We start from the raw sequence: 16795 nt of genomic DNA on the forward strand, positions 1-16795 counted from the left end.
TTGGAAACACACAGAACAGGGGATGGTTAGTAAGGGAACATCACCATACCTACTATGAGGCATGGTGGTAGCAGCATCCTGTTATAGGATTGTTTCTCATTGCCATTTACAGAAGGGAAAATAAATCAAGCAATCTACAGAAAAGTCCTTAAAAAAACCTACAGCTCTGGGGTTCATCTGGAGTGCATTTTAAGGAATAAAATATTACATGTCCTTGAGTGGCCCAGACAGAGGCCCAACCTAAATTAAATCAAAAATGTATGGCATATCTTCAAGATTTCTATCTTATTGGGGCTCCCCAAGGAACTTGACAGAGCTTAAACAGTTTTGTAAAGGTGAATGTTCCAATACAGCCAATTCTTGGTGTGGAAATCTGGTAAAGACCCATCCCAAATCCCATATCTGGTGAAGAGCCAACCCAAATCCCATATCTGGCAAAGACCCACCACAAATCCCATATCTGGTAAAGACCCATCCCAACAGGTTATAATCTGGTAAAGACCAATCCCAAATCTGGTGAAGAGCCATCCCAAATCCCATATCTAGTAAAGACCCATCCCAAATCCCATATTTAGTAAAGACCCATCCCAAATCCCATATATGGTAAAGACCCATCCCAACAGATTGTAATCTGGTAAAGACTCATCCCAAATCCCATATCTGGTAAAGACCCATCCCAACAGGTTGTAATCTGGTAAAGACCCATCCCAAATCCCATATCTGGTAAACACCCATCCCAACAGGTTGTAATTACTGCTTCCACCAAGTATTAAGTCAGCAGGGTGGAGACTTATCCAATTATTATGTCAGTTAAAAAAATAAATTGTTAAAAAGAATCCTCACAATTTTGAAGTTACCACTCACCAGAACAGAAATAATTACAGTGAACTTTGTCCGTTGTGACCCTTGCGTGTTGTAACAATTTGGTGACTGGTAAAGTTTGCCTTCCCACAGAATACCTGGGTTCCTTTCCAGCTCCCTCATTAGCAACACTATTATGAGGATTCATGGGAGTGTGCGCCAAGGCTACATGCTGATTATGTCTATGAGTCTTTATATGAGTTTATATATAAGCTAGCTTCTAGTTTACTTTGTTACGCAAGACCAGCATTAGAAAAACTTTCATTTTTCTAATGCCATGCCATAACAGAGGATGACTCGTCTGCCTGCAGCCTAGCAACTCAATGCTATGGTGAATAACGACACCACCAGACAAGTTCTGCACAACACCCACTCAATCTTTAACTTTTTTAACGACACCACGGTTGTAGACCTGGTAGCAAAATGAGTCAGCCTACAGGGAGGAGGTAAGCAAACTGGCATTGTGGTGCTAGGACAAAATCCTCTTCCTCAACACCAACAAACCAAATAACTGATGACTTTACAAAGCACAGGAGGGAACACTCTCTGACCCACATCAACTGCAGTAGACAGAGTCTTTGGGTTAACCCAACTATGGACTTTTCATGGACCATGAACAGCAACAATGTTGTCATGACGATTGCTTTAATCAGCTGCTCTATTCCCTAAGACCAATACAGACATTTGGCATGTCAGCCTGGATACTCTCTAAATACTAGTGCAGAATCATGGAGAGAATCTCGACCACCTGGTATGAGAACTGCCTGGTATGAGAACTGCCTGGTATGAGAACTGCCTGGTATGAGAACTGCCTGGTATGAGAACTGCCTGGTATGAGAACTGCCTGGTATGAGAACTGCTCCGCACACAACTGCAAGGCACTCCGTCAATCACGGATATACACCGATCAGCCATAATATTCTGACCACTGACAGGTGAAGTGAATAACACTGATAATCTCGTTATCATGGCACCTGTCAGTAGGTGGGATATATTAGGTGGCAAGTGAACATTCTGTTCTCAATGTTGATGTGTTAGAAGCAGGAAAAATTGGCAAGTGTAAGGATCTGAGCAACTGTGACAAGGTCCAAATTGTGATGGCTAGACAACTGGGTCAGAGCATCTCCAATACTGCAGCCCTTTTGGGGTGTTCCCGGTCTGCAGTGGTCAGTACCTATCAAAAGTGGTCCAAGGAAGGAAAAGCGATGAACCAGCAACAGGGTCATGGGCGACCAAAGCTCATTGATGCACGTGGGGAGCAAAGGCTAGCCCGTGTAGTCCGATTCAACAGGCAAGGTATTGTAAATCAAATTGCTGACAAAGTTAATGCTGGTACTGATAGAAAGATGTCAGAACACACAGTGCATCACAGTTTGATGCGTACAGGGCTGCATAACCTGCTGACCCCTGTCCACTGCTTGAAAGTGCCTACAATATGCTGGTGACCATCAGAACTGGACCACAGAGCAATGGAAGGTGGCCTGGTCTGATGGATCACGTTACCTTTTAAATCACATGGTTGGCCGGGGCACCAGGATGCACTATGGGAAGGAGGCAAGCGGGCAGAAGCAGTGTGATGCTTTTGGCAATGTTCTGCTGGGAAACCTTGGGTCCTGCCATTCATGTAATGTTACTTTGACACTTACCACCTACCTGAGCATTGTTGCAGACCATGTGCACCCTTTCATGACAACAGTATTCCCTGATGTCATTGGCCTCTTTCAGCAGGATAATGCACCCTGCCACACTGCGTACATTGTTCGGGTATGGTTTGATGAACAAGATGAAGAGTTCAGGGTGTTGCCATGGCCTCATAATTCCCCAGATCTCAATCCGATTGAGCATCTTTGGGATGTGCTGGAACAACAAGTCCAACTTACAGGACTTGAAGGATCTGTTGCAAATGTCTTGGTGCCAGATACCACAAGACACCTTCAGGGGTCATAACAGAGTCCATGCCTCAGTGGGTCGGCACTCTTTTGGCGACACGCAGAGGAGCAACAACATATTAGGCAGGTGATCATAATGTTTTTCGGCTCATCAGTGTATGTTTGATGATGATGCCTGAAGAAAGCCTGCAGCATTATCTATGACCCTTCACACCCAATTTAGGGGACTGTATCAAAGCATAAGGTCTCATACAATGGGGTGTTGGAATTAACATCCAGGTCTCTAACAGATGGACCTAAAGAGCAAGTTGTAATTTATTAATAATGACTCAACAAACAGGACATCTGCATCAAACTAGCTGCAGCATCATTCTCTTAACTTGTAGAGGATCTGATTTGGGGAAAAAAGCATGATTGCCTGGCTGGCCAATTCTGTTTCCACTGTATTCGGTTCATCTAGTGGACAGGGTTTCCTGTTTTGGACAAAAACAGGCATAACGCCAGAGATTGTCAGGGATGCCATTCTAAACACCCTTGATAATTAAAACAGAAGCAAGCCAATATGTTGAATAACTCTAGGCAACACGGCTACATGAATGCTACCATGCTAGTATGTCCAAACACAACCTGGAAATTGATATGTATTGGCACATCTAGTCGAATCTAACTGACCGTGTCAAAATCTGTGGTGCATTTTTGCTGGCAATTAGTGGAAGGTTACAAAACTGATACATCAGAGAATCTAGGAGTGTTTATGGAACTGATAGATTGCTATGCCATGTGAACATTTCAAATTAACATCAATTGGAGCAGAAACTTTCAAAAAATCCTGTATTAATGACATAATGCAAGATAATCTATTTTGTTGCGTGGAATGTGTCAGGTATCCTCTGCATAGAAAAAATAAAAACTTCCCACATGTACATTAGACCATGACTTTAAAATTAAAACAGGCAATAGGATTTTTACCAATCTCTCTTTGGTGGCCATGTTGAACTTTATCACAAATTATATTGGATAGTGTAAAATGACCATGGATTTTGTGTCTACTATCATTTCCTTTATTTTGTAACCAAATATAATTATCTCCCCCACTGCCTGATTTTCATGTTCAAGCTAGTGACTAATTGTCTAAACCAGCGATTTTAGCAAAAGTTTTATTGGTTTGGAAACATACTGGTACTCTACGCCATTATAATTTATTATTGTCAATTCACAAGCATAATTCATTTAAATGTACACAACCATTAAAAAGTTTGAGGCCCCTTACTTGTTCTTTGTCATGTTGGACAAAAAACAGCTTTTCTTTCAAAAACAGGGAATTTTTTAAGTGACCCCTAACGTTTGAACGTTAGTGTTGGTGGAAGAATATTGCCAGAATAATTATTATCTTAGCCCCTTTAACTCGCTCCCATGTAGTATTACAGTTCTGTGGTGGGCCACAGTCACTCAACACTCTTGTAGAACAAACAAAGTAGTTAATCAATGCCATTGATTTCACCTTTCCCAAGCATTATGCAACTATCCCAATATCTCCTCTTTGTATCCTACATAATAAAAGTTTAAACTGCTTTCAATTGAAAATTCAGGTGACAAGTGCAGTGGTTATGCTTCAGGGGACTTAGTGCCCTGTCTTAAAATACAATATAGGAGAATCATGATATTCCATTTTAGATTAGGAATCAAATGATTGACTGTGCTCTGTATCTGCTGCAGTCAAGACCGATGGGGGAAGGTACTCCACTGGAATGAAAAAGTGGGTGTTTTTCAACATTAGCCAGGATTTACTGTCAAACATCTAACTTCATTTGAGTATTACAATTATATTTCTTACTGTTTCTGCTTCACATTTAGGATCTTCTTGTTTCTTCTTTGGCTCAAATTAAATGTAGAAAATGAAGATAATTTTAACGAGAGCCAAGGGACCAGGGATAAACAGCGGAGAGCAAAGCTGCCTCATTAAGGTGAGTTATATCTCTCTGCTCTGTTAATTACTGTGCAGACAACAGCTTGAATTGTCAACTAGTGCATTTGCTCCATCTGCTGGCAACTAAGCATTGTGTGTACCTGTTTCTGCTCCTCTCCCAGGCTGTCCCACATAGAGGCCACAATTTTGGACACATCCCCAAAGGTAGCATTGGGGTTGGAGCCCTTGATGGCTGCCTGGGTGTCCCTGAAGAAGAGTGCGTAGGCCGACACAGGCTTTGATGGCTCATTGGGGTCCTTTTTCTTCTTCTTCTTCTGCGGTTTGGGTTTGGGCTTCGTCATCTCTGAGGAAGACCGCTTCTCCCCTATCTGGAAGCATGAGAGAATGGGAGCAGGTAGAAGGAAAGTGTCAGAGAGAGGGAGGAAAAAGGAAGAGAGAGGAATTTAAGTGACAATTGACATTAAAATCCCAACAAATTCTGATCTCAATGCAAATGGCTGTTGGGGGTTCTGCCTATTGTACATCCATAGTTTGTCATCCAGAACAATAAGTCTGGAAGCTGAGATATAGCTGGTAACAAATATGTCATCTTTGTACAGTCATGTCTAGAAGTATTGCCACCCTTCATTAAATTTAGCAAAAGTGAATGCAAAAACAGAAATGGCTGTGGGACCACCAAATGTTTTACAATGACCAAACTTGAATCCAATTAAAAACATGTGGCCTGAATTGAAAAGTGCAGTCCAGAAGCGCAAACCTAAAACTATCAAGGATCTTGCAATGTACCTTATTGAGTTGTACAAGATCTCTCCAAAAGTGAGTGCCAAGCATGTCAGACTTTGAGGAAAGCCCAGGAAAGGCGAGAAGAGAACACTTTTGCAGAAGAAATTGTCCTACTCAGTAAAATGTTTTGTGTATGAGTAATTATTCTGTTTTAATGAAAGTATAAAGCTCCCCCTTATATTTGATCGCTAAATATGACAAATTCTTTGTGTATTTTTTTACTTTCACTATTGCTCTTATTCATGGGTGCCAATACATCTTGAGTTGACTGTAAATAGAAGGAAAGGGGGCAGTCCCTTTAAAAGTCCTATGCTGTACCATAAGAAACTGAACTGGAACCAACATTTTCACATACAGTATCAACACTAACCCCACCAAGACTGCGGACAGACAGGTCAGTCCCTATTAAGGAACACCCTAAACAGGAGAGCAATGCTGCAAAATCTGAGTCCAGAATCCCCGTAGGTGCCTTACTGGTGTCCTCATATTATAAACATATTACAGAAAATATTTTTTTGTCATACCTGCATTATAGATTATAGATTTACCATAGCTTTGAGCCAATCAGCATTCAGGTTTTTGAACAAACCAGTTTATAATGGCCATTTATAATAATACATTCATCACCAGTGTAACAGGACTGCTTACATAAAGAGTAGATGAGAAAAGGAAGGTTCTGAAAAAAGCTGAAAAAAAACCAGCTGCTTTTTTCTGAGAAGAGAAAGAAAACAAATCAATTAGGCAGAGGAAGCGGGTGAAAGGTGGCTGACAGACAGCAAGCATCCTCTGGTACCATACGCATTTTAGGACACCCTCTTCTCTGCCCAGTCTCTTCAACTCTCCAGAGAACAGTTAAATATTAGGACATTCTCTGAGGTTGAGAGCCAGCGAAGCATGATCTGACGAAGAGCATGATCTGACGAAGAGATTTGGTATGACCAAATGTTTTTATTTTGACCATCTGTTTTTCTATTTTCCACTTTTTTGGGTGGCAAATAAAGCAATTTGATGCTTGCAATGATTATTTGGCCATGAAAGCCATGAGAGACAGGCAATAGAAAGAAAAATATTATTATTGTTAATATTCAAACTATCATTAATATCAAAGGATTTGAGTAGAGAAATTCCAAACCGCGGCATTAACTAGATATGTGTTATAAATAAAAACATGAAATGTCTTTGCAAGGACAAACTGCTTGGCAAGGATGATACAAAGCAATCATACTATATTATCCACAGTAAAATACAGCGTTCCCCTATATTAGACACTGACTGGAGTAAAATGCATATGAATACATTATTCATTGGCACATAAAGCCTAGAAGAAGTCAAATCAGGTTCAACCTAGTCTCTGTGATTCTTTATGAAAATAGCATTCCTTCTGATACAAGTAGAACCCATTACAGAGACGAGAGAGAGGCAGAGAGGCTACAGCTAATGGAGGATGGAAAAGAGAAGTGCATGCCATTAAGATCACTGCAGCCCCAGTACTGGTAACCATAAAGGATCAATTATCACATTTGATAACGTACATCATGATCAAATATATAATGTTGAAGTATACAATAGATGATTGCAGGAACTGGAAAATGTATGCATTCAGAATGCATAGCTGAAGCCCTTAAATAAAAAATAAAACAATTTCTAGGGCTTTTTTTCTTCAGGTGACTTTAATGTCACAGCCAAAGGTGATGGTACCAAGTATCAAAGCTAGTTCTCTCACAATCTAAAAAATACAGTCACGTTTATTCATTTTACATCAAATTATGAAATAATTGTGAATGTCAACGCAGTACAAACCACAAAAAGTTGGGCATAAACATGTGAGACTTTTAAGATAGAAATCAATCTGTGTCTAGTTTCTGCTAGAGAAACAACATGATTGGACTGCATCTTATGAAATCATATTTTCATTTGAATATTATATCAGACAACAGCCAAACAGCTCTCAAAATTGAAGCTATATATTTCATATTTCTATAGTAACATAGCATTGAAAATGATAGCCTTATTTAAAATGATACAATTTAAATCATATTATTTTATTGAAGAATTGGCCTTACATGTGTTCAGTTTTTTTGTTTGACAGCCCTACCTATTTCTTCTTCAAATTCTATGTTCTTGTTGCCAATGTGTTTTATTTGACAAAAAATATAACCAAAATGAGCCATAATGCTTTAGCAAGTCTTTACAGGCAATCAAGTACACAAACAATGTAAATTATTTCTGAATGATCATTTGACTAGCAACTACCAAACAACAACTAGGATGTTTGAAAGTGTTCCCATTTTATACAATCATTATGTGATCAAGAGCTGGTGCTGTCTTGCTTTTAACTTATCTACATAGACATTATTGCATTTGAAATTACATTGCTGACACCATTTGATGGCAAAACATCATCTTCCACAAAGCATGAAATTAGCTAATCAGAAATGGAGGTTTGGGTAAGAAAAGGGGTCACTTCAATATAACTTTGGATGTTATGTGGAAATCAAATGAGTAAAGATTTCCCTATTCTTAGTCTAACAAAAACTGTTCTGTTGCCAGTTCTCTGCCTCACACCGTCTCTTTCTCTTCCTCTAATTCTGTCTCTTGCTCCGTTCCACACACTGATTTGGATAGTATTTATTATTTTCTCCATGAGTGTGTGGTTTCATTAAAACATAATCATCTCACACTTTTATGCAATGTGGGGGAAAAAAACGTTTGAAATGACATCTGTTCCCCTCTGCCTTTGATGTGAAGGCTGAATAAATTGGATGACAGCTAATGGAATGACCAACTGAAAAGCTAAATAATCTCAAGGAGAAATCATTTATATCTATACAACACCCAAAAGAAAAAATTGAAAAATCTCCAATTGCATTATTTTCTCACTAGTTGGCTACAATAGAGAAGAACATGAAGTTAGATAAAATACAATACTGATGGAATGGAAAGGATGAATATAATTTGTGAATCTGGGTAGCTATATAATTGAAGTGTACAGTAAATGTACCTTACTGAAAGCACAAGGAAACCTTTCATTTAAATTAACACAACCGGCAGTTATATAGTTTTATTTACGGATACAAATAGAAATGGACGCTAACCACTACACCACAGGGTCATAGATAGATGACTAAGTCACAGAAAGAACATACAAGATGGTTCGTAGATAAATATTTCTTTTCGTTTGCAGGTAATGTAACTGGATTTGAACGTTTCAGGCCTAGTCCTATACAAGAAGCATTGCTGTTGTCAGAAAAGTGGAGAGGGGGATAAAGTGATGTTGGTGGGGGAAACGGGGATGCGAGGAAAGGAAGGGAGATTGCTTTAAATCTGAATTAGTTGTTTTATTAAACACCTTGGCACATGCATGTTAAGTACACGCAAAATGGAACCCACAGAAGGTAGTTATTTCTAAAACACTGCCCAAGTATGTTGCATAATGATATGAAACGGTTGGGAATGTATACACACTATGGGCAGTCTACAGAGCATAATCTATTGTTCATTGGAACGAGTGAAGTCAGTGAGGTATGTTTTGCAGCCAATAAGACAGGTACTGAACAGATACGAAAATAACAGCATTTTCTGAAGAACAGAAACGGGAAATAGCCTGACATTTAGTGTTCCAGGATAGGACCATTCTTGTTTAAATATTTAGAACCGGGGTACATCATGATGCCGCAGGCCTTGCTTTGCCACCGTTTCAAGTAGATGTCTGGGATTGGAGGGAACACAGCTCTAGTAAGGTGCTGGGCTGTCTTCACTGCCCAATGGAAGGTCTTGGGCGGAGCAGTTCCTACCTGCAGCAATCTTGAAGATGGAGTTGATGTAGTAAAAAAACCTATGGAGTCGGGGGTGAACATGATGAACAGAAAGTCTAGCAGAGGGCTGCTAACACACCCCTGGGGGACGCCAATGTCACGATTCAGTGGGTTGTTGCATCTGGTCTGCTGTCAGGGATTCCAGGATCCAGTAAGAGAGTGGTGTCCAGACCCAGAGCTCTGTGCTTGGATACAAGTTTAAAGAGGACAGTATAGTTAAATGCTGAATTGTAGGAAATTATCAGCAGTTTCACAAAGATTTTCCTGTTCCCTGGGTGTGATTCAGGCGATACAAATAGCAAAGTAAATGTCTTCTCCTATGGGTCTGTGGACAAATTGAATTGAGTGAATCACTTAAAGATGACAGATCATTGGGCTATTGTCTTTGTGAGTATTCGCTCTTTCAAGAGTGATAACACCTGGTCATTTGAAGCAGCTTGTAACAGCATTTGCATATTCCTACATATTGATGAATGATTCCTTCTTCAGTACTACAGCATTAAGTCTACCTCTGTTCAGCTCGTCATCATTTTCGGTTGGTGGATAACCCTTGAGCTTGTACCAGACATGTGGTCAGAATGGCCGAATGGGAGGTGGGGGTCACGGCTGTTTGTACACGTGGTCAAACGCAGTGGTTCTCAAACTTCTCTTGGGGTTCAAGTAGTCAAGCACTTGACAATTAGTAGACAAGTTGATTCTGGTGTGCCAGCCTTGGAATAGTATCTGACACGTGGAATGGCTGGGGGTCCCCAGGATACGCTGGAGTGATGACAAAATGTGTGAAATCCCACAGCAAAAGGTGGGGTTTGGCATTTTGGCATCGGAAACTCTAGGTCAGGAAAACATGAGCTTGAGACGTTTTGTCAACAATAATGAACCAGGAATCATTGATTAGAAAGAAGCAGCCGTTCTACCAGAAACAGACATTCAGTCGAATTTATGGAATGATATTGAGACTAAACTTGCACACCAGACATTAAATCTACCAATACCCAATCATTTTTTTCCCCATGTGACATGGCCCTGTAAATGCAGCTTTGCGGAGAAGAGGCAATACATGAAGAGAAAATTAATCAAACATGAATGGGCTACCACTGCTGGGTTATTTCCATAGCAACAGCCTGAGGGAACAATTCGGACCCTTTAATGGTTGTTTGCTATGTTTCTCTGTAAACATCAGACCAGCAGGAGACATGGCTGGTGACAGAAAATCAGGCAACAGAGGCATCACCGGGCCCCAACCTCCATCACTTTTATTTTCTATTGGAAAAACACGCCAGAGCAGCATTCTGCCTCATTTACAAATGGCTAGAGAGTGTCAAGGTCTTCAGCCATCTCTTCAGAGACCCACAGACATTTCACAATTTTGTTGTAGCCCTGAACAGGCACACCTAACCAAGGGCTTGGTGATTAGGTGACAAGTATAATCAGGTGTGCTAGTTATGGAATAGATCAAGCACATGGAATGGCTGGGATCTCTGTATAGATGACTGAATACCTCTGCCTTACCAGTTTAAAGGCACTATATTTATATATACATATTATATATTTGGTTATTTTTGCTTCATTGGTGAAAGATAGAGACCTAACCTCTTAAATGAGTGATTTTCCCACTCTTACAGCTTCTCTGAAGAGCATCAGCAAGGTTGTTTAGTCTCAACCATTACCATCTCATTGTGCATAGCTTATGCAACATGCTCTGCCAGTACGACTCATTCAGCCCCTCATTCCTAAAACCTGTCCTAGAGCAATACAGTTAACTCTACATGAGAGCGTCTGATAAATAACTAAAATGTCTGTGTAAATGTAGTTCCCTTCCAATATAGGTAGTGCTTATTTTAGAATTATGTCTCATGGTATATTGGGACCATGCAGTTCTTACTACAGAACTGCACTGGACCGGCCATGACTTTGTATTGGAAATGGGATTCTTTGAACTTGGATCTAAATGGAAGCATGATCTTTGTGGTATCCGTTCAGGATGAAGTATCATCAACTGTATGCAAAGGTTTAATCAACCTTACAATTCAGCCCTAACTGACTACTCAGCCAGAGTGGACATGTTGCTGGAGAGTCATTACAGGGATTTTGTGGAATTTATATTCAGTAGCTAGCACACAATCACACACAGACACATAGCTAAAAGCCTACATATCATTGAATACAAAACTGTTATTTTTATTACACTACAGGCAACAATATCGCTACTACAGGGCATGTCATCATTTAGGCACTTAAGACATAAGTTTTAATTTCACTTTTCTTCAAACAGCTTACAAAAACATTGTAAAAACTATAACAATATATAAAAAAAATATTCAAAGTGATTTAGATGGCCTAATGATTCCCTACACTATTTAATTCTTGTTTTCTCACTTGAACTGAAATGTGGTGAACAGTATAGAACTTTAGCAACCAGGATATGGCCAAGGGATTCCGCCTGCCACAGTGGGACCTGATCCCGGGGACCTGACATAGTTTAGTATGATACAGCATGTTACATAACATGCCATTGAATCAGAATTAGCTAAACATATGTTACAAATTGTATAAAGTATGTTACGTCTGCCATTGTTCTGCTGAATAAATATTGAATTCTGGTGAAAATGGTGCAAACAGCAGCCCCCCTCCCCCACGATTAGCTGGCTTAGGAGTTTGTTTAGTAGGTTATGTCTCATGATCTTAATTGAATGTTTGACAATCACTTTCCATTAGGTAGATGTCAAATTTCACAGACCTTTAGATTGTGATAGTATATGCCTTTATTTTGGTCAGCATGCATTATTTAGGATTTTGCATTATACTCATGGGAAGCATCTAAAGTTCTGAATTGCAGAGTGTTCATCCCATTTTGTGAAATTTTTGTCAGTAAGTGGATTATAACAGCAGACCCTTTTGCTTCTGTATAACCTTTTCTGAAATAAAAAAAACCATGAGAAGAATGATAAGTTTCCCCTCTCCCAAATACTACAGAAAATACTACAGTGTAATAGTATTCCTGTATTCTGCTGAGCCGGCGCTACTAGTAGGACCTATTCTTTCTCAAACTAACTCTCCAATACAAACCGCAGTGGCTTACCGGGTGAGACTAATGATTTCCTCGTGCACTAGGCCTCAGCTCTTATTGTAGAATTACAGAGCGTTTAATTGAAACAAATTACTCTAATAATAGGACATTATCCCCACAGGCTGGCTGTGTGCTAAGCTTAATTAGCGTTGCCGCGGCGATTGAGGATGGGCTTGCCAATCTGATGCTTCAAAGGAAATGCTGCCCTACTGTAAGAAGGGTCCCCTCTTCGAAACTTTCGTGGAAAAGCAACATGTTCCATCAGTTCTCTCAGTCTCCTTTACTTACTCTCTTTCGTGCATAATATGGTAAATTGCCTCTGCTCCTCTGGCCTTGCTAACCGGAAAGTGGTATTGGAAACATAGGTTTATGTTAGTCCTTTGAAAAAGCTAGCAGCATTCGTTTCATTAATAGTAATTTACTGGAACTAATACATACAAAAGTATTTTCACCATGCCGATGCATTGTTAAAGGTACTCTGAATTACCAACACTGAATGCTCAATTGTTTTGAATGTTCTTTAATACACTTTTTCTTTACTTCACTCTCTTACATGCATAGAGTAGGCATCCAAAGCAAAACTTAAATTTAACAAACACGTTCTTTAACTTCACTATTTTTTTAACCATAATGCCTTTTATTTTATTATTAATATTATTACATATTTAGGACAACACCTGTTAGACGAAAACCCAATTCTCAAACCCTGTTATCAACAGAATACCATTGATGGACATCTATCTTTCTGTCAAATAAAACAACCAACACAGAAGTCTTTCCATCTGTAGCAAAGATATTGATTTATATAGAGACTTAACAATATGTCTCATCTATTTCAGTTGAAGACAACAGTGCAGATCCCAAGAGATGTTGCAGAACTACCTACAGTAGACTGTTGGGAATTCTAGTTCATTTTACATTTCGTAAAGCAGAATTCATTGATCTTACCCGATAATATCAATCTTGTGGTTAACCTGTTTGAATATGAAATGTTTCTTTTTTTAAGATCAAAATCTGAATAAAATGTGATTGGGAAAGTCTGGAAAATTAACCCTTAATTTACCGACTTCTGTGATTCTGTCAACTCCTATTTATAGGATTTTCTTAGGATCCCCATGAGCAACTGACAGAAGATTCAGCTACTCTTTCTGGGGTTCATAACGGTAAATATGACATACATAAGATAAAAATAAAAAGACAAAGCATACTTTGAAAGGGTAAATAACTCAAGTCAATAACTGGATAATTTGTCCCCATCCACATACCAGTCTGTTTCTATGTTATAAATGCCAAGTGATGCAAAATATATGCAAATCACTTTCAATTAAGTTTACAAAGAATTGTATTGATCAACTAGTCAGAAAAACATATATGCTAAAACTGAACTATAAACAGTTTAAAACAGATGGTAAACATAAATAATATTTAGATACTACAGTAATAAATCAAATAGTATAGTCATGTCCAAATGTAATATCTGTCCAGTTGTTCCTTACACTATAAGTCCATAGACAAACAGAGACACTATTTCAATGTCACATCGAGTACATTGAGTTCCATTGAAACAAATGTTTTCTAATAAAGGGGAACCATCCTAATATTTGTGTTAAGTAGCAGCATAGTCAACAATTGTTTTATATTGACCAAGCAAGTATGGACTTAAACAGTCTGAAAATAACATTGGCTTTAAATCAAAACAGTAATGCCAACCAGACGCTACTTATAGTCTAACAATAACTCTAATTGGCACTGTCTTTAACAGAGACAGCTCTAAATATGCGCAGCATGTAGTCTTATAACAGATGCACCCTGCCAAAAATAGCTATGTAGCGCCACATGTTTAACAAGATTGAACAAATCCCCCAAATCTGGGGATGTGACAGAGTGCTACAGTACATGAACTTGCAGATTTTGCTGAGCATTTTTGGCAGGGGTTTTCCCAAACGACCCTCATTACCCTTGTATTGAGACATGGGCTGGCGTTCTGTTTCAACATTTAAACAAGCCAATGTCCCAGCAACGTGCTTGCCCCCCCCATCCATCATTACTGCCAGATGGAGAATTCCCTCTTGTTATTCTTTTCCAAAGAGTGAAGTCTCACTCCCATCCCCCTCTAACAAACATAAGCAAAACTATCTAGTTTTGGGGATCTGGGGCGTGTCAAACATGAAGCTGCCTACAGCAGCACACGTTGGAAAAACCAATGTTGTCAACCAATATTTCCATCATCAATGTTGATTTCAGCAATTCCGGCAAAGTCCGTAAAACATTGTTACCAGTGGTAATGTAAGCTAGCTCAATTTTGGTAGACTCACCCCAATCTTGGCTAGCTAGTAACAACGAAATAATGACAAGGTGTTTAGCTACTAGTTATGTGCCTTGTTCAGACCAAATCTTCATCAGGGCTCATTGAAGACACATTGCGTAAAATGTTAATTTGGATATCAGCACGCAAACAAACACTCAAAACAATATTATGAAGTAGATCACAATAACAATATTTTGATAACTTTTGTTATTCTACTCACTATTCTAGTGGCTAGTAAAACAAAATAAATGGGTTTGCTGTCACTACCCCTCCAAAACAATTTGACCTTGAGATGCATGACCGAAAGTGGATCTAAAGGCAGAGGAAAATGTTTTTGCCTTAGGCAAAATATTGTACTCAGTCCAGCAACATCATCCCAAGAGATGAGTAATCTCTATTTCTCCAGCTAAGCTTGTAGTTTTGTATTTGTAAGGGAGTTTAGATCGACTGTAAGATAGGATAGTTATCATGAATGCTTGATGCATTGCTGTTAATTCAACTAAATTCATCAACGGTCACAGTACAGCTACAATGACAAACACTGACACAGAAATTCAATATACAATTATAATTATCCACTTCTAGCTTCAAGAAATTCTAAGGAAACTTCTGTTTTGCATTACTCAACATTGCTTCAACTGAACTTGACATTTCCCAAACAATGCTTAGCATTTGACACAATTATGAATTGTGTGAGTTTGTTTTCATTCGCATGAAATCAAGGTTAATGACTTCAAAGTAAATATTTCAAATTAAACTTTTTCTGAAAGTGATTTCCCTGCTGATCTGATTATAATAGACTGTTCATCTAGGTAATTAGGTAGACTCAATCAGCAAATTTGGGCACTTGAGTCACACTAGGTAAATCGATAAGAGTTGTTCATCAGTTTGAACTTTGGTCCTCGCTTGGGGACTCTACACCACTTCAGCTCACCCCACAGGTTTTCAATGGGATTTAGATCAGGGGACTGTGATGACCATTTTAGAAGGTATGCTTTGGATTGTTGTCCTGCTGGAAGATCCAACAAAATCATCAGTCCATTGTAGCTAGTTCCAATCAAAGTACCAATGACATATAGCAATCCCGTGAAATTCAATAATATTTTTGTCTCATTAACCTGGTCTCCCAATGGGGGTTTAGTTGGTGTGTCCTCTGATATTTATACCCCAGGGAGTATTTCCTCTGAAAAACATAAATGTGAATTTCTGTGTCCACAACAATGTCTTAATCAGGAAAACATTTTTGTGGTCAGGTAGAAACTCATCCAAGCAGAAACCCCCGAAACAATATTTGCAAGTATAAAATAAAAAAAGTATATGTATAAACCCTTTTTTCCTAATTTGTTTTTCTTTTATGTTTCCTCACTATATTTATGTTGTACTGTTGTCTTCTCTTTCAGTTGAATGCCTTTGGCTAGTTTATCATAGAAAATAAGAACTGGTTCTCAATTAACCAACCAGGTTACATTTAAAAACAGCCTAAAACCACAAAGAGCTTTTTAATTCAAATTTGCACCGGCAAGAGAGTTGGTTAGCTGTTTTACTGTAATGATTGCAGTTTTTTAAATACATTGCCATTGCTTTGATGATCATGCTATCTTCTACCAGGTAAGCATAGGTTGCTTTGTAGTTAAAATGTAGTTAAAAAGGTTTTTGTGAAAGCCTTTTTATCTACCAGAACACTGTAATCACATTAGCATAATCGCTACCGGCTACACAAAATCCCTCCAGACAGGCGCAAAACGAATTGAATTGTGATAACACGTATTTCTATCGTTATTGAATTCAAATTATAATTTTTACACCTGGCCCTTAGTTCTGGTAAATAAAATAAGAGAAACATATTTGTTGGAGATTTTTTTCATTAAATAAGCCTGCACAGTGATTTATTAGACATACAGCAATGAATTTAAAATAAAATTACAAAGACTGCATGGGGAGCTTTAATGGAATTAAATTGAAAATAACCTCATCTTCAATTTCTTTAAGATATTTGAGCCTACTTTTCTATGCCTCTGCTTGAGAAATAAGCTCATCTTGTCCCCAGAGATAATAAATGAATTTCATTTTTTTCCTTATCGGTCATCTATTTTTCCAGAGTAAGCTATTACTTACCCAGGTTGCTAGGCAACAGGAAATATTAAT

General features: G+C 38.7%; 1 protein-coding gene across 1 annotated transcript in view; it reads right to left on the minus strand.

The window, feature by feature from the left end:
- Positions 1-16795, minus strand: part of LOC105013801 (TOX high mobility group box family member 2) — a 107575-nt gene that overhangs the window by 12162 nt on the left and 78618 nt on the right. The window contains exon 4 of the mRNA XM_010875586.3: positions 4818-5045. Coding sequence (XP_010873888.1) covers positions 4818-5045 — 228 coding nt within the window. The remainder of the gene's footprint in view (positions 1-4817; positions 5046-16795) is intronic.

The sequence above is a fragment of the Esox lucius genome, chromosome 12 (assembly GCF_011004845.1).
Source record: "Esox lucius isolate fEsoLuc1 chromosome 12, fEsoLuc1.pri, whole genome shotgun sequence".
In the NCBI taxonomy this organism is placed as follows: Eukaryota; Metazoa; Chordata; class Actinopteri; order Esociformes; family Esocidae; genus Esox; species Esox lucius.